This window comes from Osmerus eperlanus, chromosome 11 (assembly GCF_963692335.1).
Source record: "Osmerus eperlanus chromosome 11, fOsmEpe2.1, whole genome shotgun sequence".
NCBI classification, from domain to species: domain Eukaryota; kingdom Metazoa; phylum Chordata; class Actinopteri; order Osmeriformes; family Osmeridae; genus Osmerus; species Osmerus eperlanus.
In genome coordinates, this window is record NC_085028.1 from 3,519,007 (window position 1) to 3,541,659 (window position 22,653).

The 22,653-nt window shown below is 45.8% G+C and overlaps 1 protein-coding gene across 4 annotated transcripts in view; it reads left to right on the plus strand.

The window, feature by feature from the left end:
* The window catches only part of kirrel3b (kirre like nephrin family adhesion molecule 3b), a 141,280-nt gene extending 131,274 nt beyond the window's left edge, over positions 1 to 10,006 (plus strand). Inside the window, exons 10-16 of one of the 4 annotated variants that reach the window (XM_062473316.1) lie at positions 2,310 to 2,410; positions 3,818 to 4,016; positions 5,240 to 5,347; positions 5,680 to 5,763; positions 6,059 to 6,174; positions 6,966 to 7,052; positions 9,514 to 10,006. In XM_062473316.1, the coding sequence (XP_062329300.1) occupies positions 2,310 to 2,410; positions 3,818 to 4,016; positions 5,240 to 5,347; positions 5,680 to 5,763; positions 6,059 to 6,174; positions 6,966 to 7,052; positions 9,514 to 9,984 (1,166 nt within the window). In that variant the 3' untranslated portion in view covers positions 9,985 to 10,006. The remainder of the gene's footprint in view (positions 1 to 2,309; positions 2,411 to 3,817; positions 4,017 to 5,239; positions 5,348 to 5,679; positions 5,764 to 6,058; positions 6,175 to 6,965; positions 7,053 to 9,513) is intronic. The other 3 variants (XM_062473317.1, XM_062473318.1, XM_062473319.1) reach the window with 3 other exon arrangements.
* Positions 10,007 to 22,653: the final 12,647 nt, after the last annotated feature.

Genomic DNA, 22,653 nt, shown 5'->3' on the forward strand with positions numbered 1-22,653 from the left:
CAAGTAACGTATGCAATGAACACATGCATAATGCATTGTTGGAAGGTGCTAGTCTACACATGGTTGTGTGGGTCACTTGGATACATGGATACATGAATGTGCAGTGCAATGAATGTGGGTATGGGTTGAGGAGTGAGCATGTGGATACAGCCGGTGTGGGAGAATGTGTGTGTGTAGGAGAGCGCGTGTGTGTAGGAGAGCGCGTGTGTGATAAGACGCATACGTCTTGAGGCAGTCGAAGGAGAGGAAACACATGAACACATGTAGGGAAAGTGGGCTTGGGCCCCCCCCCACAGGCCACCTTGTTGTTTTATTATTCTTCCTCCTCCGCTTCTTTCTCCCCTTCTTCTTCTGGTGCCTTTATGCGCTCTGGAAATTCGAATGCCATCGCCCCCCCCCGCTCGAACCTGCACCGACACCCTGCCAAAAGAAGCCGGTGCAAATTAAGACATTTGCTGCCGAGAAGCGGCGTTAAAATGGATGCGACCGACGGAGCCGGTAATGGAACGACGACAGCTCGGAGGGCGCTTTTGAAATGAGCGGTCGAGGAGAGGCGGCGGAATGGCACACCTTCTCTCGGAGTGAACGGCACTTCCAATTGGCTGCGGGGACGCGGGGAGCTGTCCTCTGACGCGTGCTCCTCTGACGTGGAGTCAGACGGCGAAAGAGCACTTCGGAGCCCCCTGCGCCGCGCCGCACGCACGCAAACGCACGCTCGGGTCGCACGTTCGTGGGCCGCGCGCGCACACGACTCGCCGAAGAAATATGTCTGCAACAGTTGCAACGGGGTCCGCTGACAGGTTTCCCCATGTGGCTGTGTCACACGGCACCACTCACCCATTCCTTTGTTTTCTGCACCCGGCGTGTAAGCGGCACACACACACACACAAACACCAACATGTGTGAAAGCATACACACACACACACACACATATTCAAACTCCTGTTTCAGTACAGGAGCCATCCTAACCCAGCAGTCTGAGCCAGAGAGATAAAGCCATCTAATTATATTCCTCATTTGCAGGACTGATCCACAGAGCAGATTCTCCCCAGACACCAGCGCCAGCCTTGGGAAGCCCAGGAGGAATTGATCTGAGTGTGTGTTTACACACGGGAGCCCATTCTAGACGCACGCACACACACACACACACCTAGGCACATACTCCTCTCCACACGCCTACAAACACCCTCCACACACAATCACATGCAAATAAAATGAAGAGAAAACAGACACACACACTGCTTATCCGCATTGGTATTAATTCAGAGAAAAACACATGCCTGTACACATCTTCTCATCAATATCCCCACAGTCAAGAACACGCACCTGCCAGTTTTTCTTTGGAGCTCCCATTAACTTTTATTCCGCCAGCCAGCTTTAGAGAGGCAGCGAAACAGTGCTGTATCTCAGCCACTCGCTAACTCAAAGCAGCCAATGCTGTGCCGTTACTTTGTTATTTTATTTTTTTGCCGCAATCATTCCACGGCAGCCTTCTCCTCCCAATCTCCAGTAGCATACCAAGACGCCATCTGCCAGAATCTCATTAAAATGCAAATTTATTTTAATAAGAGACAGGTAATAAACTGCAATTATGTATCAGCAGAGAGATGCCGGGGTGCTGCGTGAGGGGTGCTGGTGGAAGGTTGCCGTCTAGCTAATCAAGTTATACCCCCCCACCCTTAACCTCCCTCTAACCAGTCATTGTAAACGGGTTCTCCTGGGCCCTCGTTTCTCACTGGGCTTCTGGGCTCCGCCTTGTTGTCATTGGCCGGGTTTCCCAGATTTGTTAAGAAGCTCTTAATGCTAAGAGCTTCTTAAGAGCGTTCTAAGAACGCTCTAGAACGCTCTTAGAACGCTCTTAAGAAGCTCTTAGCATTAAGAGCAATGACCTTGCTGTCATTGTGAGTAAGGGGGCCATGATCCCACGATACAACCGGTCTAGGTCAAAGGTCAGGGATCCTCCTTAGGCTGTGTGGAGGGGGGGGGGGGGGGAGGGACTGAGCCTGCACCTCTCTGCCTTTGTGACACTTATCTCAGTGGAGGTAGGGCGAAATAAAGAAATCAAGCGGGTCATAAATCGACCATTTGGTCGATGAAAATAAACTCTCGCTCAGCACCCTTGGTTCAGGCCCTGACACAGGGCTTGAACGTTAAAGAACGTCGCTCGCTTCAGCTGTTCTTCCACTGGCAAAAGAAGATTGACAGCCCTCAAACTCTTGACTGGCGTCTGCAATGGAATAGAACGTGGCCTCGAGTCTAGCCCTCTACTGCATTCATGGATGAGACTGTGTACTGTGTGTGGTTCACAGGCCCCCCGACCATCTCCAGCACCCAGACTCAGCAGGCTCTACACGGGGAGAAGGGCCAGATCAAGTGCTTCATCCGGAGCACTCCACCTCCAGATCGCATCGTGAGTAAATTACCACCCGAGTTCTTTCTCTCTTTAGTGGATTCGTTCCTGGGAGTGTGAAGGACGATCATCACGTTTTGTACCCTTTCTCAACATCGAAAACGTGTGGTTTCCTAGGGAAGGAATGCTTTACAACGGAAGTATATTGCTTGTAAATATAGTCCATCATCATCACCAGACCCCAATAGATTGTGTGTCGTGGAATTACTTCGCTCTATGGCTAAATACAGTCGAATACCAAATAATATTGAATGTCTGTGTGGATTGGTCTGTGAATTGTCTTCAGTGTGCCCTGACAAGACCCCTGATGTGTCCGTAGTGAACCGTCTAATAAACACATGCAATAGATATCAGTTGAATGGATAGAATGCCATTCCAAGTCGTTTGTTTTTGCATGAAGGGTATGGAGCGTGGCAGGCTTAGGCCCTTAATTTCTCATTGAATGCATGCTTCTGCTCTGTTAGCACAGATCCCATTAAGATTCATGGCCCTTAGATAAACAGCCAAGCTCGTGTGGAGCCCTGTCAAGTTTCAGTATAAGCTGTGGGAATGCGTGTTTGCATGTGTGTCTGTTTGTTTCGTGTGTTTGTGTGATTTCTTTGCCGCGTGTGCTAATGTGTGTTTTGTGTTTTGGTGCCCAGCCCTAACTAACTGCATAATGAATGTCCCGTTGATTTGATGGGAGGTTCTGACAGCAGAGGCTCTGCAGGGCTTAGAGGGATCGGAGCAGGATCTCCTGTTCGTCTCTCGTCTACAGGTCATTCCCCCAGCCAAGACGTCTTCGTTTGTGTGACCTGATACACAAAGGGTTCAGAGACCTCAGTTCTCTAGGCCACAGTATTACAGTTCAGGGTATTCTTTTTAGGTTAGGTTCAGGGTACTTGGTAAAGCTCCTCATTTGGACTTCCACTTCTTTGAATGAGAAGTGCAATCGTTTTTTACAAAACTTGCAGTATTAAACAGTTAATCATTACTATATAACTGGTAATAATGACTGTTATATAACTGGAAATCGGGACTGGTATATATGTAACTGGTAATCATGACAGTTATATAACTGGACATCGGGACTGGTATATATGTAACTGGTAATCATGACAGTTATATAACTGGAAATCGGGACTGGTATATATGTAACTGGTAATCATGACATTTATATAACTGGAAATCGGGACTGGTATATATGTAACTGGTAATCATGACAGTTATATAACTGGAAATCGGGACTGGTATATATGTAACTGGTAATCATGACAGTTATATAACTGGAAATCGGGACTGGTATATATGTAACTGGTAATCATGACAGTTATATAACTGGAAATCGGGACTGGTATATATGTAACTGGTAATCATGAGTGAATCATTAAGGAACAGTCACCATGTGGTGTGACTCCCTGCTTCCAGGCCTGGTCGTGGAAGGAGACGGTGCTGGAGTCTGGGACGTCTGGCCGCTACACCGTGGAGACGGTGTCCACCGAGGAGGGCGTCATCTCCACCCTCACCATGAGCAACATCGTCCCGGCTGACTTCCAGACCATCTACAACTGCACGGCGTGGAACAGCTTCGGCTCCGACACCGAGATCATCCGGCTCAAGGAACAAGGTGGGAGCCGAGGTTCGAGCGGGTTCCACCTTCTCTTCTTTGACGTGTGCCTACCGGGCCTAGAGTGGCGTGGCGCCCCCCTGTGGACCACTGCCGTGCCGAGACGTGGTTGTGGCGCGCGCGTGTCCGTGCTCGGATCTGTGCCGTGCACAAGTGTGCAGCGGGATGTGTGTTTGTTTGTGTATCAGTTAGCTCTGATGAGTATGGAAGCTGGTAAGGTCGAAGGAGTTCCAATGGGTTACCGTTGACCTATGACAGATGTGGATATGAGCATAAGCGCCACAGAAAAACACATGAGCTACTACATCACGTGCAGTTGTTTTTTTCTATGCATCTCATACCACTGTACCTATCATACAAGAACCTATTTAGAACTATGCATGTCTAATCTTGGGAACAGCCAGTACACAGCCAGAGCCTTGGTAATTACAAAGATCATTGGGTATGTTTTTTAATCTATTTATTTATAAATGATAATAGCATGATAAATTCCAAGCAAATTAATTTGCCTCGCGAAGACAAACCACCGCTCAAGTGGATACGGAATTTAACACCTGTCAGCTGGGTCAATTGTCGGTTAATAAACATGGACTTGCTTGCGGTGGTTGTTTTTTTCAGATCTCGATGCACTGTTTTTAACTTTTCAACGGGGGAATAAAGTTGAGACTCACTCCGGGTGGTGTATAGCTGGCTTATAAAAATAAAAAAAAGGGAGAGTGATTAATAACGGCATTAACTCGGCATTACTGATGAGAAAACAGAACTGGGGTGTAGCTTTGTGCTGAAGGTAGAGACGTGGTAATTAATAAAGACAAGATGCTCCTGCCTTCATTAGAGAGGCAGCATTGGAAACAAACGTACTGAAAGACTCCCCATCTATCGCCACTTAAGCACTCAGTGAAAGTAATTGTCAACCCTGCCGTGAAAGGGAATGACTTGAGTCTTCCAGAAGGAGAATTATTACAAGTCTTATGTCGGATTCGAACTGCCTGTCTAAGTAAGACGGTCAGTTTTGCCGATGAGCAGATACAGGTTTTGATGGCCGCAATCCCTTTCTCAGACTTGTCCACAGTTGTTGCCATATTTTCCTCAATGCCTGTTTTGGGTATTTCCCTGTTTGTATCTGTGCACTGTTGTTTTCAGTGTGTTTGCTGGTATGTGGTTGCACAGGTGGTCTTTCCGATGTGTTATTGTAGAAGGACGTGTCCTTTTGTCGCCCGCAGAGTCTCTCCCGGTGGCGGTCATCATCGGCGTCGCCGTAGGTGCTTTGGTGGCGTTCATTGTCCTCATGGGCACCATCGGAGCCTTCTGCTGTACGCGCTCTCAGAGAAGTGAGTGACCTTCCACCTGCTTCTACGCTCGCATGGCAAGGCAACTGCAACAACAACAAAAAAAGCATTGGTTCCTAGACAGAGACAGCCAGGATGTGAGGGCCTCATATATTGTCATTTCAGTTACGAGTTACGTTCAAGCGCTCTCACGCCACCCTGTCATTCGACTGTTCTGTAATCATTCCCCATCCTGCTCCATGCTCCAGACGCCACTCATTACAGTGACTCAGGTCAGAGCTAGTCAGTCCATTAGCGCTTTCCTCTCAACACTGTGCTGCGTTCAAGTGCGAGTCCCTTACCAGTATTCAGCATGTTGTTGTTGTATACCACAGAGGATGCGCACCTGGTTATGCCCTCACTGCCCGTCTCCATCTGTGCTCACCAGAGAGAACTTGCAAGCAAAATTAAAACAGAAAGTAAGACTTTGTTATACGCCAGTATCATCGGAATTAGTCCCAAATGAGCCGCCGTACTGTCAAGGCCTGTGTGAGATGCGCTTATGTACGCAGAAAAGAAAAAAAAACAAAGGGGATTAAGGCATCTCTTGCTGTGTATTGTTTGAGATACGGGGACTTTCAACAACCACACCATGGGGGATTTGAAGTCTATTGTGTATGAGATGAGTGGGTGGAAGTGGGTTGGTCTTGGTAAATATTGGCTTTTCTCAGCAAGTTTCCATTCATCAATAACTTCCTTGTTTTTGTCCCCCAGATTTGAAAGGGGTGGTATCGGCCAAGAACGACATCCGCGTGGAGATCGTCCACAAGGACCACAATGCGGCCCGGGAGAACGAGGAGCACGCCGCCATGAAGCAGCTCATGGTGAGTGTGAGTGTCCCGTCTACTTTTCCATTTCCTGTATTTATATTTAAACGGATGTGACTTCCTGTGAGAGTGAGGGGGGGGTGGGGGGACACAACCGAACATTCCCACTTCCACGGGTTGCTTCATATTCACAGTTTATGAATGCTAATTATCTCCGCTGATGGTATTCATAAAAGCAGTTCTGTGGCTCTAAAGCGACAATATGAATAATGGACGAGGGGAGAGGTGTTTAACGATACCCTGTGATCAAGACGTATGGCCTATATTTAGCAACAGGGCGAACCCTCTTCTTTGGAGAAGCTGTAGCCCCACCGAAACTTATCTTGTGTTTGAGGGTCTGAGGGAGTTTTAATTACACCTATTTGTTACTCCTATTCAAAATTACAACCTACTTTATTTCTGGCCGTGCAGAAATGCTGTGCTGTCATGGGCTTCAGGGCAAGGCTGTGTTTTTCAGCAGAAGGGTCCTACACAGCACATTCCCGGATATCACTTTGCCCGAGTTAATATACTGTAGCTGTTGAAGAATAAGCCAAGACACCGTATTAATCTGCATTTCACAAATTGTATTCGCAGATATATTATTTATACATTCACCTGCCTGCAGTGAAAGTCCACCATTTCGGAATATCCTGACAAGGTTTTGAGAAAATATTCCCCAGCTCCTGGCTCTGTGGGCTGTATATTGACCTCTGTGTTGCCGGCGACTAACAGAACCTGAGATTCTGCGTCCTCTCGTGTTCTGAGTTTTTTTTTCTCTCCCTTCTTTCTCTCTCCTCCTCGTTGGCTGGCAGGTGGAGCGGGGAGAGTTCCAGCAGGAGTCGGTGCTGAAGCAGCTGGAGGTGCTGCAGGAGGAGGAGAAGGAGTACCAGCATATCAAGGTCGGGCTTCAGAAACGACGAGAGGTGGGGGTCGGGGGGGGGTGGTACCTCGGGGGGAGGTGAGGCACGAGGAGACCAGGTGCAAGAGACTCCAGGGAGGATGAGCAGGGTACTTCAGGGTGGGTGAAAGCTGGGATCACGTCAGTAAGAAGGAAAAAAAACAAACAAGTATGTTCCTTTTAAAGGTTAGGTTCAAATCTTAAAAAGTTCAACTCGGTGGACTCACGACGGGTAAGAGGTATGGGGGTCATGTACAGTCATCTGGACTTTGGCCTGTGGCAAAAGGAATCCAATTAAGGCTGTAATTAGATTAGTTTGATCAGCATCAAAGGTGGTGGAAGGAATAAGGAGTGTTTGGGCCCTGTAGCTCGAAAGCGTTCTGTTGAATGCTAAAAGAACGCAGAGGGCGTGATGAGCTGGGTTGGTACGCACCAGAGTACGCAAAGAGCGTGAGAGAGCCCAATGGAGTCAGAATGTCTTCAAAGGGATCTGGGTAGGAACGTGGATGGATAGCCATGGCAAAAGACGTGGATGGATAGCCCGCCAGACAGCGAATCATCGTGTAATCATAATATTCATCAGACACACTTTGGCAAACGGCAGTTTATTGTTGCACTTGCGTAATGAGAGTTCACTATTTCTGCAATCAAACCCGCTTAATAAGTAGAAACAAATTTAAGAAGGGGACAAACGTGTTAAGCCAAAACAAATCATTTCTCATTCTCTGCTGTAATTGCCTTTACATTCCCTGCACAGCGATGGAATAGCACTTTAATAGGAGTAACATTAAGTGAGAGGTTGGCGCGTAAGCATTACAATTGCCTGTGCTCAATCAGCAATGCTTAACCAAGAGAATTCTCATCTGTTTGGCCTGAGGATCCACCGTGGTTTGGGAGACAACAAACAAGCGGTGCTACAAGGAGTTTCACCTTGTCTGCATGAAGACAATCAGACCTCCCTGAGAATGAGCTGAATTGATGAACAATAGATACAGCATGCTGTACTCGTGACCACAGCACAGCACTCCTACGTACAGCTGGATGAAAATGTGATTCCACCTCGTTTTCGATCCTTCTTACGCAGCCTGATGTGAATCCATCTTGCTTCACGAGAATCAGTTCCTCATAGGGGGGGGGACATAAGCTGTAGCTGAACTGAAGGCAAGCGTGTCAGTATGTGGTCCATAACTAGTGCCCCCCTCTTGATTCAGCTCCGTGCAAATCTCTTAATTAAAACAAGTTACTGCATGTGCAGTTCACGGCACAATTACTTGCCCCCCCCCCCCCCCCCCCCCCACCCCTCATACACGCGCGCACACATCAATGACATCTAGAAAAGTGTCACCCATGGAACTGTACCTCTAAAGGAAAAAGCACACACAGACACCTGCCCAGGCCTGGCAAAAGCCGGCTCCCAGCAACGCAGCACTGCCCGACTAGACACACAGCTCAATTCTGGACGTTGTCCACAGAGATTCACACCGGCGTTTCACAAAAAGCCTTTCAGCGAGAGAATGGAAAATCTTGTCCCATTTGTTTATGCCATTGTTAGAATGAATGTTAACGCCCCCCCTCCCCAAAGCCATGGAGTATTCCTGCTTGTGCTGCCAGCATACCTGCTCCCTACAGACGTGGCTCTTTTGATCCACGCTGATTAGAGTGTATGGGAAGAGAGCAGAGGGGACCAGGGACGAGATAAGGGCCACACAGTCCCTCTCGTCTGATAATGACGCACATAACGAGAATTGTCTCAGGTTGTCATGGCATAGTCCTTTTTTTCCGCGCTGATTAGCATTCCTCCTGTGGGATTCAGCATTGTTGCTCGCCGAGCTTGACATTTAACACTATTCTCCAATCGTTATGGCAACGTGGGACACATAGCAACAGGACAGGCCCTGCCTGAATCTGTAGACAACAAGGCTGGCAACCATGGCTACAGAAGTCATTTAACCACCGAATGTAGAATTACAGGCCTTTTCTTTGGGTGTTTTTTTGTTACGTGCAACCGTTTTGGGTCCAATTAAAATAAGACTGAACTTTTGCGACAACGTGTTGAATGCCAAATTGTGAATCATCAAGGCTTGCTTAATTAGGGAATAACATGATTTTAAGGTTTGGCTTGGCTCTGTCTAAATCAGAAAATGAAGCTCGGAGACAGTTTTTAGCAATTCCAAGCTATCTAGCGAGTGAGTCACAACAGGCTGTTTCCTTATTTATTTGCTCATTTGAATAGTAATTAATGCCAGTTTGACCTTGACACCGGTTAAGCTTTGAAAGGAATAAATACATATAAATGAAGGGATAATTCAACTTTTCCTTTGTCTGTTTCCCGCTGGGAATACACTGCACTCCACATCCTGCCACACAGACAAGCAACTGGACTAGTTTCAGTCGTTTTATCCTGGCCCGTCATCGAGCCCACTTCCAACCACTGTGTCTTCTGTTGCTCCTCCACCCAACAGGACCCCACCAACGGCTACTACAGCGTCAACACCTTCAAGGAGCACCACACGCCCACCATCACGCTGGCGGGGAACCAGACGGCGGAGCTGCGCAACCCGGCCGCCACGGGCACGGTGGGCAAGCAGCGGGTCCCCACGGGCATGTCCTTCACCAACATCTACTCCACGCTGGGCGCGGGCCCCAACCGCCTGTACGACTACAGCCAGCGCTTCGTGCTGGGCATGGGCAGCAGCTCCATCGAGCTGTGCGAGCGCGAGTTCCAGAGGGGCTCGCTGAGCGACTCCAGCTCCTTCCTCGACACGCAGTGCGACAGCAGCGTGAGCAGCTACAGCAAGCAGGACGGCTACGTCCAGTTCGACAAGGACAGCAAGGCCTCCGCCGCCTCCTCCTCCTCCCACTACTCCCAGTCCTCGTCCCAGAACTCGGACCTGACCAGGCCGCTGCAGAAGCGCATGCAGACACACGTCTGACCCGACCCTGGAGGACGCGTGGGTGCGTAAGGTGGGGTAACAAGCCTTCCCACCCCCCCCCCACCCCCCACCCCACCCCCAGAGGTTCAAACTGTGTTTGTGGGAGAACCGGAAATGGCTATCTTCAGCTTTCAGCTTCTTCAGACTTCTTAATGGTCCAACCTTTTGGATCAAGAAGCCTTTATGTCCCTCATCCTGAAATCAATGTCCATTTTCTCCCCCACTGCTAAATAGATGATCTTTACAAAGTTCCTGGCACCTAACCAGAGTAGTGCCACTGACGAGACTTGCCATCAACTACAAGGTTAATGTGCTGAATCGTATAGAAAAAGTATCATTTGGCCGAAGACTTAGATGCCCTTGAAAGGAATGTTGAATATTACATGACAATCAAGCAGTTTCGACTGGTGTCTTTAGTATGTTCGTCCTAATTCAGTCAGCCATTTCTACTTTCAGTCCATTTGGTTAAGGAGCAGCACAGGCCCTCAAATACAGGAAATGTTTGCCCGGAAAATGTGCTCTCTTTTAGTATCCAAGCACACCAGTGAATGTGCTGTGTACTGTATGTTAGTTGTCAAAGTGTTTCCTGTTTGCAACCCTCCACCTAACTTCTACACACACACACACACACACACAAACACTGAATTTAAGCTTGACTGATCTAACTGGATCCCCTGAGTGGGTGGAGTAAAACTCTTTCGAATTGGCCTACACACTTGCCAAACAATTAAACAACGCCTGTCTTTTCAGTATTTTGCAGATAAGGAGGGACAGATATCTCAACCGAAAAGACTCAGTCATTGTTTCACAGTTTGCCACTCTGAGATCAAAGAATATCAGTGTACATTATGCATCTTCCTTTCCGTTGCATTGTTTTCCCTTTGCTCGTTGATTTTGCCTGTTTTGAGGACTATCAGGAAAGTGAGAGTACTTTGCTCACATTTTCCTTGCCTTGAGTGAAACTTTTTTTGAAACACCGAAACATTTTAAAAGACACAAACTTTGGGTTCCGGAAACTGTACGGGACGAGTTCTCGTCGGGGGATATGACTCCGTTGTCCTGACGTAATTGCGGAATATTGCGCTCCACCTCTGAGGAAAGGGCGTTGACTCTGCACTGTGTAATGTGAAGCCTCTCACATCAAGCTTAGTCATCAACAGCCATCCATGTGGAAAGGTTTACCTGTGGAAACCGAAATGTAACACGCCACTTTTCCTCATCATGCGGCTTTCCCATGCGTTGTTGAGAACATGTGACACAAGAGATGCTTCAATAAAACTGTAACTTTCTTTTCTCTGATGAAGGATGTAAAAAAAGAAAAAAAAAAAAAAAAAAAAACTATATATTTTTTTCCTGCTTTAACCTTTTATTGTCCATGTGGTTGCCATTGAAATGCTATAAACACGCTGGCTGTTTTAAGTGGGCGTCTGGCATATTGAACATGACATACCGGGAATGGAAGCAGTATCTACCTTCTTGCCATGCTTGTTGTCATTTTTAGTTTGAGAGATTACAGTGCATAGAAAACATCCACTCCCCCAGAAATCAGACAAGCACTTCTACGGTAGAGTCACAGTACCTCACACTGTTAGGAACCCTGCACAGTAGTTGGGCCACTTAGTAAAATGACTCACATGCATGTCAATCACAATTGTATCTCAGCCAAGTAACCGAGGTGAACCGAGAGAGGTGACAGTTAAATCTCTTGATCTATCCAACGACTGAAATGCCACCCCACGTCACAACACAAAATTGGGAAACTATGAGGAGATGCCGCATTCTCTGAGCTTAAGTCAAGTTCCTGTGCAGGTCTCCTCTGTGGATGTGTGGAGCAGGCTAGATAAGCTTGAAATCTCAAGGGCTTTTCTTTTGCCTCTCTATTATTCCGATCATTTGTCTGCAGGTCACCCCGGCAATTACATCATGTGTTACATCATCACATTGAGCCATTAGCAGCCTATAAAAGCCATTTGCTTGTGGGCTTCAGTGTCTGGTCAGACCTGGCTTTACAGCATCAAATTGACCTGTATTCGATCAAGCATTAGAAGGCTAAAGGCTATAGTGCCAGGAAAAAGGCAATTTCTAGGGTTTTCTTTAACAGTAATACGCTATTATGTACCTAATAGCAGATTCAGAGTAGCAATGATGATGTCATTTGTGGAAAATTGAATCTAAAACGGAACACCCTTCTAGTATTTTATGCTTTAGTATAGCCTTTTGCCTGTGGGACTGCTTGGCCGACAGATACATGTGCAATACAGTACTGCCGTGGAGAACTTGGGTGATGTGTTCGTCCGGCAGAAACTCGCTGAAACAATGCTTTTTGTTGAGTCGGAGACACGAGGGAAATACATCTTTAAGAAAAGCGAGCAAGTTGTTCCTGTTAGCACTTTATATATGATTATATTTGAGGCATTTCAATGGGGTTTTCTACTTGAGTGGTGGTGCTTTTGACTGTAATTTTACAAATGTATTGGCGCCCATTGTACGGCTTAAATACAAACAGGTCTGTTTCAATGCTGATAATCCTGCTTGGCGCTTAGCACTCTGTATATAAATCTCTAACGCTCTCTGTATATAATTTTGCTGTTATTTCTTTTTCTCAGTCAGTTTCAGTGTATTAGGGGACAACAAATCCCCTCGCCATCAATATTGTACAGACAGACAATCATTTATTTGTCTTTCTTTTCTTCTTTGTTTCTTTTTTTTACAGTGCTTCTTTTTTTCTGCTCAAACTTTCATTGGCGTCCTCGACCTAGCTCGTCTTTGAAAAATAGCGGTTGGTTTACAGGTTTCTCTTTGTGGGGGAAAAACGCTTCATCGGAGAGTCAAAAGGTACAAGCTAAGTGGCCGTAGGGATGGGAACAGGAAGTGGTCACGAGGTGAAGAGTGTATTTGCATATCAGTTGAAAAAAACTACATTTGGAACCGTAGCCAGTTCCTCCAGAAACACCATGTTCTATCATTTTGGTTTTGGAAGCCTTGAAGTGTCTACTTTGGGTGTTCTGCACCAGTAGTGCAGAAACAAGAGTTATGGAAAGTTGGTAACATCTATCACAATAATGTTGTCCCCCAAAGTATCGCTTATAGAAAGCTGGTCTATTGAGAAATGAGATTGACAGCCCTGTTCTCCAAACCTTTCAGGGGGATAAGATGAGGTTGTTTCTCTAAAGATCGTGTAGGTCCTCTGTCTGTGTTCTTCTTGATGCTACACGTCCATTCATCCGAACAGAATGCTATTCCCAGAGCAGAACACCCAACACTGCATGGATGAATAATTGATACGCCAACCTGGCAACCCCACCCCCACCCCCCCATCCGCCTCCTGTTACCATGGACAGCTGCGTAACCACAGTGCCATGCCAGTCACAAAGGGATGAGCGGAGGAATCAAAGCCCATGCGGGCACCAGTCAGCCTGGCTCACCTGAGGACGACAGCTCTGTGCGAGGCAGCAGCTGCTCGTGGTTGCCAGGTTTGGAAACGACACCTTGGCCAAACAGATGTATAAACACAGACAATATGACAACAAGGGGTCGCAGTCCTCTCCCTTGTGAAACACAGTATCCATTTACAGTGATTTGGTTCACTGCTGGTTCAGTAGAGGAATGCAGAACACATTTTTAACAGGAAATATTGAAGATTGATTGACTGACAGTTTTCCATATGGGCTGTTCCTGGGAGGAGGCAAACATTGGATGTGACTAGTCTCTGATTGGTTGGTAGTTCTCTTGTAAAAATGATGGAATGATATCATGCCAGTCATTCAAAACATGTTGCTGTGGCTGAAAAGGGCGATACAGTTTCTTTCATTAAACGAAAGGGTTTACCATTGAAGTCAGAATGCACTGTAAAGGTGCATGTTGGAATCTGATCATTCACAGTGTAAATTATTTAACCACATTATCTTTTTCTTTTATACTGATCAATATGTTGTTAGTCCTCCAGCAACACAATATGGCAACAAAAGAGGTACATACATGGACGTTTCAAACAGTCATTATAGCTAGTGAGTCAACAACGTATATATACTGCAATGTAAAGAACATGTAAATTGTACCAGGTAAACCACTATTTTCACGCAGTGGCCCTCTATCTAAGAAAAAAAAGTTGTATTTTACCTGTACTGGTCTGTGAAACTATGATGCTTTTGCTCTGTATATTTGGGAAAGAAAAAAAAAAAGATACACAAAAAAAGTGACGTCTGACCTTGTCTTTTTTCCAACCTCACATTGCTTTACTTAATTGGCATGAGTGGAAATGAGTTGATGTGTCGAGTGAACCGTTGGAGGATGTCTGGTGATTTGGGGCAATAGAGGAAGTCTCCCTGGGCTCCAAAGCACAGTCATTTTCTCAATGTCCTTCCAGGTGTTTCCCCCCATCTGGAATGAAAGAAACATAATGAGTTAAGAGAGAGTAGAAAGGGAGGAGGAGACGAGAGATGGCACGTGTTCACACCAAAGAACACTCCCCCTCGTACCGCAAACTGCGGTCTTGAAGTCCTGTCAGACAGCCTTCTTTGTGTTGGTGAGTGCGGCGCTGCTCAGAGGAAAACAGCAAGGACGATTCACAACAGAATCAGAGAGCCAGACAATAGAAGAAACACTTGTTGTTTTTGCACGTATGGGGAATATTCCTACTAAACCACGGGCAGTACAACAGCACAGTATAAACCCTTTGTCTTCACATGGAGACTGTAAAATAAATGTCAAGGAGTCTCCTGTTGTCTACATAAACCTGTGTACAGACATGATGTTTTATTGAATGAACCTAGAATCTTTATGAAATAATTCCATTATCATATCTGATATTGAATATTAGAGAATCCGGATCAATCAGGATCCTGACAATACATGATCTCTTCTACACCCTGATACCCGCTGTTCCCACGCTCCTAATGGGCATCACCTGACCCCAGAGATGAAGGATCACTCCACAAACGCTTCACAAACGACTCAGCATACACCAAGATGAGTGGCTGCAGCAGGTGATCCGGTGGTGAATTACCTTCGCTGATAATTGGATTTGTCAAATCCAATTTGACAAAAGGCGCAAAAATCGGGGTGGATGGCAGAATCGGTGCTTGATGTGCTGGAGCACTCTATTGTCGTGTTATTTACAGACGGCTATTGAAAAAAGGAGTTATTCGTGCGTGTGAGTCCACGCCTGCGTGTATGGATGGGTTTTAGCCTCAATGTATTTTGAAAAGCCTTGAAAACAGCTGTGCTAGGACAGCTGTTTTCAGGATCAGACTCATTTTTCAAAACATCTGTCAAATTAAGGCCTCACGCCCTGTTCAAAGTCATACATAAAATATCTTGCTTAAAAGTTTTTCCATACTATTTCAGGCTACAAATGAGTTGATGCAGATTGATATTGGGGATACTGGTGTCTCAATATAGACGGAGGAAAATAAGTGACGCTTGTGTAGCCAGACCAGATCAAACCAACCTCCTCTATGTTGGACAGCCATCAATATAATTTGGTGGACACACAATCACAGGACTGGGAGAAACATATTGAAAAGGTTATGAACAGCTGCCATATGTGTCCCAAGTACATACATCGCAATGTGTTTTTACACAGTTTGACTATAAACCAGTTGTGGTATATTTTTGGTTTGCCTTGCAAGGGCACACACATTTACATTTAGTCATTTAGCAGACGCTCTTATCCAGAGCGACTTACAGTAAGTACAGGGACATTCCCCCGAGGCAAGTAGGGTGAAGTGACTTGCCCAAGGACACAATGTCAGTTGGCATGACCGGGAATCGAACTGGCAACCTTCAGATTACTAGCCTGACTCCCTCACCGCTCAGCCATCTGACTCCCCACACATACAATTGACTGTGGCAGTACGTCCGTACACATTTTCACCCAGGGACTGTGGATTGGATGTTAGGAATAGATAAATAAATCTCCACTCGTGATTACAAGACGACTGGAGAGTGAATTTCTGGGAAGATTTTAAATGGATTATTGATCCGATGACCTTTCTCTAGTTTAAGGGTTTTCCAGACTGTTTGTTCCAGCTTCGTCGACTTAACTCACACTATGGACAGTGTTGATTGATCAAACATTAGCTCACCTTGTTGGAGTGTTAATTACCAGCCAACTGTTTTGGCCAGGTGATGTGTTGTTGTGAGGAAGCGTCCTTCAGAAGGCTTGATCTTTAGTCTGCTGTCTCTGTGGCAGCAAGAGAAAATAACCTACATTATTGGGCCTTCATCATTATAATTGTTTCTCAAAGTTTGAGTGAAAAGCAGTATTGAACCAGCTTCATTCTTCATGGCGTGATTCACTGCAAAATTGATTTCAGGGGCCATTTTCAACATAATAATGCATTGTCCTCGGCATATTAAATTAGAAAAACAAATTAAATCGATACACCATTTTTGGAGCAAAGTTCAAAAACGGCAATTGCAATTTCTGAAGTGTGGCAGATATTCAATTAATTACATTTTCCATCATGCAACCTGAATTCGACAAGGCTCTGGGACTGGAGTGGGCAGACCTTCCTATTGTTCAATTTGGACATACATTAGTCAACACAAACTCGCCATGCATGCTAGAAATAAGTGTCTACCAGTTAATCACCTGCAGGGACTGATGTGCCAGATGCAGCTTCTTGACATAGTTTGCTTATACATTTACTGTCCGTGGATGTATTGACATGTTGTAAATGTCGACGTGCGACGTCGCGCACTTTGCATGAGGAAGTGCTCGCAATGTGACTTAACCAATCGTAAAAAGGAAACTGCGCAGTCGACAATTATCGTTTTCCTAATTAAGTTTTCGTTTGCACTTCAACGGCGACAGCCCTCTCTAAAGGTTGACTTCCTCAAATTGCTTTTCATTTCGAGTGCATTCAAAACAAATGGAACAGCCAACGGACGTGACATTTGGAGTGTGTTCCTATCCTTGCGCTTGTCCTTTAATCGGACTTGCGTAGGCTGCTCTCTAATTTCGTCAAGGCATTTCGGAAAGTGTCACTAAATGCATAAACGTGTATATCACTGACACATGCAAAAGTCGGATGCATAAGTCTGAGAACCGGATCTTGTTGGGAACTATCTGTACATATGTAAATAGAAAATAATTCGGCACCTCTCTATAGCAAAACGAGAAAAAATAAATGTCAACAGAAACCATGGCAGGCTGTAGGCCTACAAAACGGTTCAAAACCAACTTCATACCAATGCATTTCAGTCAGGTGTTGCATGCAGCAAATGCGAATCAGTAGAATGCAGAAAGTCACCCATAAGTCGTCAGAACTCAAAGCATCTTATAAACGTGCTAACCGACTGCTAGATCACTGCAACCTTATCTATTGAGGAGGGAGTGCTGTAAGAGTTCTGGAATATGTCCGGTCGGAGGGGGAGAGAGGCAGACGAGTGCGATGCAAACCTATCACTGCTCAACAGAGTTAGTGAGCAGTGATAGTGGACAGTGCCGGGGACACAGATGCTTTCACTCAGAGAGGGAGCCCCGCGATAAGGAGAATGAGGAGGGCAGTGCAAGGAGGAGGAGATCGAGGTGGCTGGGTAGGGGCAGACGTGCCACATCAAGCCACTCCCCCCACACCCCCCCCCCCATCGCTGGGGCAGATGAGGAGTGCCCACATGGTGTTCGCTGCACAGCTGTTGGCACTGACGTGACTCACGACAGCTTGCTTTGCCCGCTGGGCAGGAGGATGGGGGGCCCTGTGTGTGTGTGTGTGCGTGTGTGTGTGTCGGCCACTAAATGGGTCAAAGGAGCCACGGTTTCAAAGACGGAGATGTGTAAGGGCCCTGTTCGAGGAAGCAGGACCGATTTGAGGCTATGCCCTCTCATTCAGCCGTCAAGCCTTGAGCAAGAAGACCCAACAGAGGGTGAAATCATGTTCTAATTGTGCCACATATGGGAGTTTGTGAGTTACTGACAATAGAGCGGTCAGGGGTAAGTGTGGCAGAGGCCTTGGTCAAGAAAGCCTTGGCTGCAGCTACAATGACTCATCTCCCTTAACAAGCGGAACAGCCCTTTACAACCTTTTCACGGCTAGTATGATGTGAACCAATCATGTTAGAGAGCTGTTACTTTTGGTGACACAATGCTAACTGTGACAGACTGGCCTCAGTTCAGGGGGAAGAGGAAATTGTCACATTGTTAACAATACAGGAAGGGGCTGTGGTCTGGCTCATCAGAGACAAGGTAAGCTATAATCATGTGGAATTGTCTGATGTTACCAAGCAGGGGCGATTCTAGGATCAGACCTTAAGGTGGCCTCAGCCACTGTTACCAAGGCTAAATACATTTTTATTGCACAGGAGATCTTGGTTGAAAATGTAAGCTCAAGGGTGAATCTGAAACGATGACAAACATCAGACATCAAAGATTAGCGAGAGACATTGAAGAACCTAGGATAAGTATGACTAAATGCTAGTCATTAACATGTTAAGGGTATGTTGATGTCCCTCAGAACATTGTGATTAACTACTGCCCCCCTGTGGTCAATCCTTAAAATGATCGCTTTCATTGTTTATACAATGGAGACGAGGAACATAGCCAATCACAGGTTTCTGCATAATAGCTCGCGTTGGCTACAATAGTATTAAATCATATGATATCCATACTGAATCCATGCAGTATGTGATGTTCTTAAGCTTAATCAGTAAATCTATTGTGAATCATCATACACCCTGCTGCCAGCCTGCAAACATGTCTTGTGTTTTTTTTTCCATTCCAAATGTGACTTGTGTATTACTTGGGGGCAGGCATGGCCCAAGGGGTGGAGAGGGTCACACAGTAATCACAGATTGGTGGTTCTATCCCCGACTCCTCCTGTCGAAGTGTCCTTGAGCGAGACACTGAACCCCGAAGCTCCTGATGGGCAGGCTATTGCATTGCATGGCAGCTCCATCATCGCATGTGTGAATGAAAGGCAGGCAAAATGTAAAGCGCTATGGGTGTGCGGTTAGGTACTGTTAAACGTGTTAAATATATGCACTGCATTTACCAATGATGAATCCTTTTTTTTTTTATGACATAGTTTGTGAAATGTCATGCCCGATCACCTTGGCAAATGAGATTATTTAAGAAACACCTGTAATTAAGTCTAATTAGAAGACTTTAATAGCAAGAAGATGCTCTTGAGGAGTTACAGGAGGTCGATTTAATCACTTTGGCTTTTATACGCACGTTATTTACCGTTTCTTTTTTTTTAATTCTTAGTTTTTCTTTTACCACTGCCTTTGATAATTAATTGCGTCAACCTTTCTTCTGATTAATCAGACACGTATGTCAGACGTGTGTATGCGTTGTTTTGTTGTTGTTGTTTCGTGTTTTGCTCCTTTATTTTTTTGAGGGGGGAGGGGGGCGGTCTACATCTTGTATTTGCACCTCGAACGACGCTTTGATAAAAGACCACGTGCAAATGATTATCACCGGTCTGGCAAAGAAAGCGGATTGCGTCAGCATAATGCCAAAGACGTTATTGTCATTAAGTCCTCTTTAGCGTTTCAAGATGTCATTCCTCTCTTAAGCACCTCATTCCGGAGCCAAAAGGAGAGAGGTGCTATTAGCATATTCAAATAAGAGTGGGTGCACCTGTTCAGAGGCTGTCGAGGACTGAAAAGAGTCACAGCAATCACGGTTGTTGCAGAACCAAAGGGCCCACTGTTCCCCTGTGCTTTAACAAGAGCATGCTGTTCCTTCCAGACTACTGATAAAGAGCTCCACTGCTCTCATCCAGTGAAACAGAACCACAAACAGCAAACACATTCAACCTTTGCGCTCAATAATCCATTTTGTCCCAGGGTTAAAAACATTGTTGTATCGCAAAGAGTTCTTGTGCCTTATCTCACTTTAAGATCTTCCATACCACATGATTGCCAGTTTGGCCTTCAGAGTGAGTTCTCTACAAACGTGGCAAACACCTTTCCATTGAAACAATAATGTGCTTTGTTGCCTAGAGGTTCCATACCATAAATCTTTCATAACGCAGTTACACTCCCTACTGACGAATAGACCAATCAACTGTCTTCCAGCACTCGATGGTGACGGTGTTCAAAGTGGGCTTCAGCCTTGTGGGGCTTGATGGAGCATTAAGAGGAGAATTCCTCCTGCGTCGCCTTCTTTCTGAACATTGCTTACCCCTTTGACCTTTCAGAAATGAGTTTGCCGCGCACTGCCTGTCGACAATCTTCTCTGTATGGTCAGGTAGCTCTGAGAGAAGAGAAAGGGGGGTGGGGGGTGAGGGGTGGGAGAGGAGATGTGTCGATAAGAGCAAGGCTACATTCCTTCACCCCCCCCCCCCACACGCACACACACACCAGCGCCCATACACACACACACCCTCACAAAAGTAAAAGTCCAGGTGATGAAAGGTCCTGTTGAACTCAATAGATTGTAATATCCACTGGTGAGTTGTGCAGAGCTCACAAATTGGATGCCGATCCAAAAACGGCGCCATTGATTGAATTCCAGCCCAGTAAACAAGGCAGCATGGTGACTGTGCGGCCTGAGGGACGTCAAACACAAATAAAGTGTATGAATATGTGAAACAGTGTGGATGAAGATGTGGTGCTGGAGGTTGAACACATACATCTCGTGTCAATGTGTACAGTAGACAAGGCTTTAACCCTTGTGCTGCCTTCGGGTCACATGACCCAAAGGTTCATAACGAACCATCGTTGTGTTTACCCAATTTTACCCAATACAATTTTTTTTTTTTTACCTTCGCAATGTGGGGGGTCTGAGACAGCCCAACGGTTAAAAGAAAATGCTTCACTTTGTTGTTGTATGCAGTAAAGTTGTCACAATACGATGGTGGGTCACAATGACTGATGGGTCAGAATGACCCGAAGATAATACAAGGGTTAACATGCAAAATAACCAACATAGATACAAGGCAAACCTACAGTAGAAACACATCACAGAAAGAACTGAAATCTGTCAGTGTCTGTCTCTCTCTGTCTCTCTCTCGCTCACACAAGCACACACACAAACACACACGAAACTCACCAAATCCAATATATTTGAAGTGACACTGTCCGAGACCTGTTCAGTAGCAAATTTCAGCCCAGGAGCTTGTGGTTTTATTGAAAAGTGGTAGTGATGCCTGTCGAGTCAAAAGCCCCCCATAACTCAATACACCCAATACTTGTGGTCTTGGAATAACAATAAGAGGGAGAGGAAAAAGGGGAGAGAAATTGAAAAGGAAGAAATTGGCACATTAAACACAAAGGTTGTTAAGATGTACAAATTAATAATCCACAAGGAGAGAGAATGCTTATGTGTGACTGAGAACACTTTTTGGGCTGTATGCTGAACAGTTCCGGACTACTCTATGTGTTTTGTGGAATGCCCTATTGTTTCTTGTGCATTAGCTTTGACCTTGCTTTGTGTTAGTGAAAGCACCCCCCCCCACACACACGCACACAGATACACACACCACCCTCAGTAGCCAAATGAAGAAAAATAACAACCAGTTTGACCAAGCTTGAATTGTATTGCAGTCTGGCTGAAAAGCAATCAATACCAGGAGCTGTATGTGTACGTTGCTTGACTGAAGCCAGACAGACCATTTTGTCCCAGGTTAGAAGCTTTGACGTCAAAATGACTTTTCAAATTGATCTGTTTCTCTGTCAACTCCAAACAAGCAGAGCATTTAACACAAATTCTGTCAGAATGAGATATCTTTTTTTCTCTGATCTCAGATTGCTACCGGACGTCTATCAAACACAAAGGAGGTCCATAATCTGTCAGCTAACAGATGGTGTGACAGACCTAACCAGACCTATGCATTCCGTGTCGTGTAACAGATGTGACCATGCTAACTTCGTCGCGGGCACACGCACACGCCCACCACTGGACTCGGAACTCATGCCCCCCGACTCCGGACACGCGACCACTACCAGCTATGTCAACGAAAAGCTAGTGGTTTGTACTTATACAGAGGAGTGAGGTTAGCCAATCCACATTGACCACAGTCGCACATTTTACGATTCCATCTGAGATGAAGAATTGAAGAGAGAAAAAACATGCCAGGGAAGCTAAAATCACAGTATGTTCAGACTTGACCTGTACCTGTACCAGTCGATGTAGTTGTTCTTGAGAGGAATCTGTGTTTTGCTGTCGATGGACTAGAAATGATGAAACGCTGAGCAGAGTTGACATCTTGACGAGCACAAAGCAACATTCAAGATGGAAGACTTGCAAGGCACAAGTCCAATGAGGTCAACGCTTAGAACCGACAACTTGTTTTGTCCTCCTGAACTCGAAGCAAGTTTCAGACGCGCAAGAGGACACATCTGCAGAGCGTATGATAATGAGTGTTTTGACTCCAGAACAATGTCAATCACAAGACAAAGACTGAAAACCATATTGTGCAGCTCATGAACCATACACGCAGTACAATTAAAAACCAGTACGTGAACAAAAGGAATTTCAAGAATGGAACCCAGTTGATCTCGATTAATAGTCCATCTTAACTTTCTACCGCGTATACCAAGTCGACAAACAGGAAGTCGACATTCCTGTTTACTTTGCAGTAGGATGCACCAGCTAACACTGTAACCTTTAGCTCGTCCAGTTTCCTGTTTCCTAGAGATGGAACAGATGATTGTGGCTGGAGGGCTCTGAAGCTGCAGAGGCCTGGAGGGACCAGAGAGCAGATTGAGGGCCATCGAAAG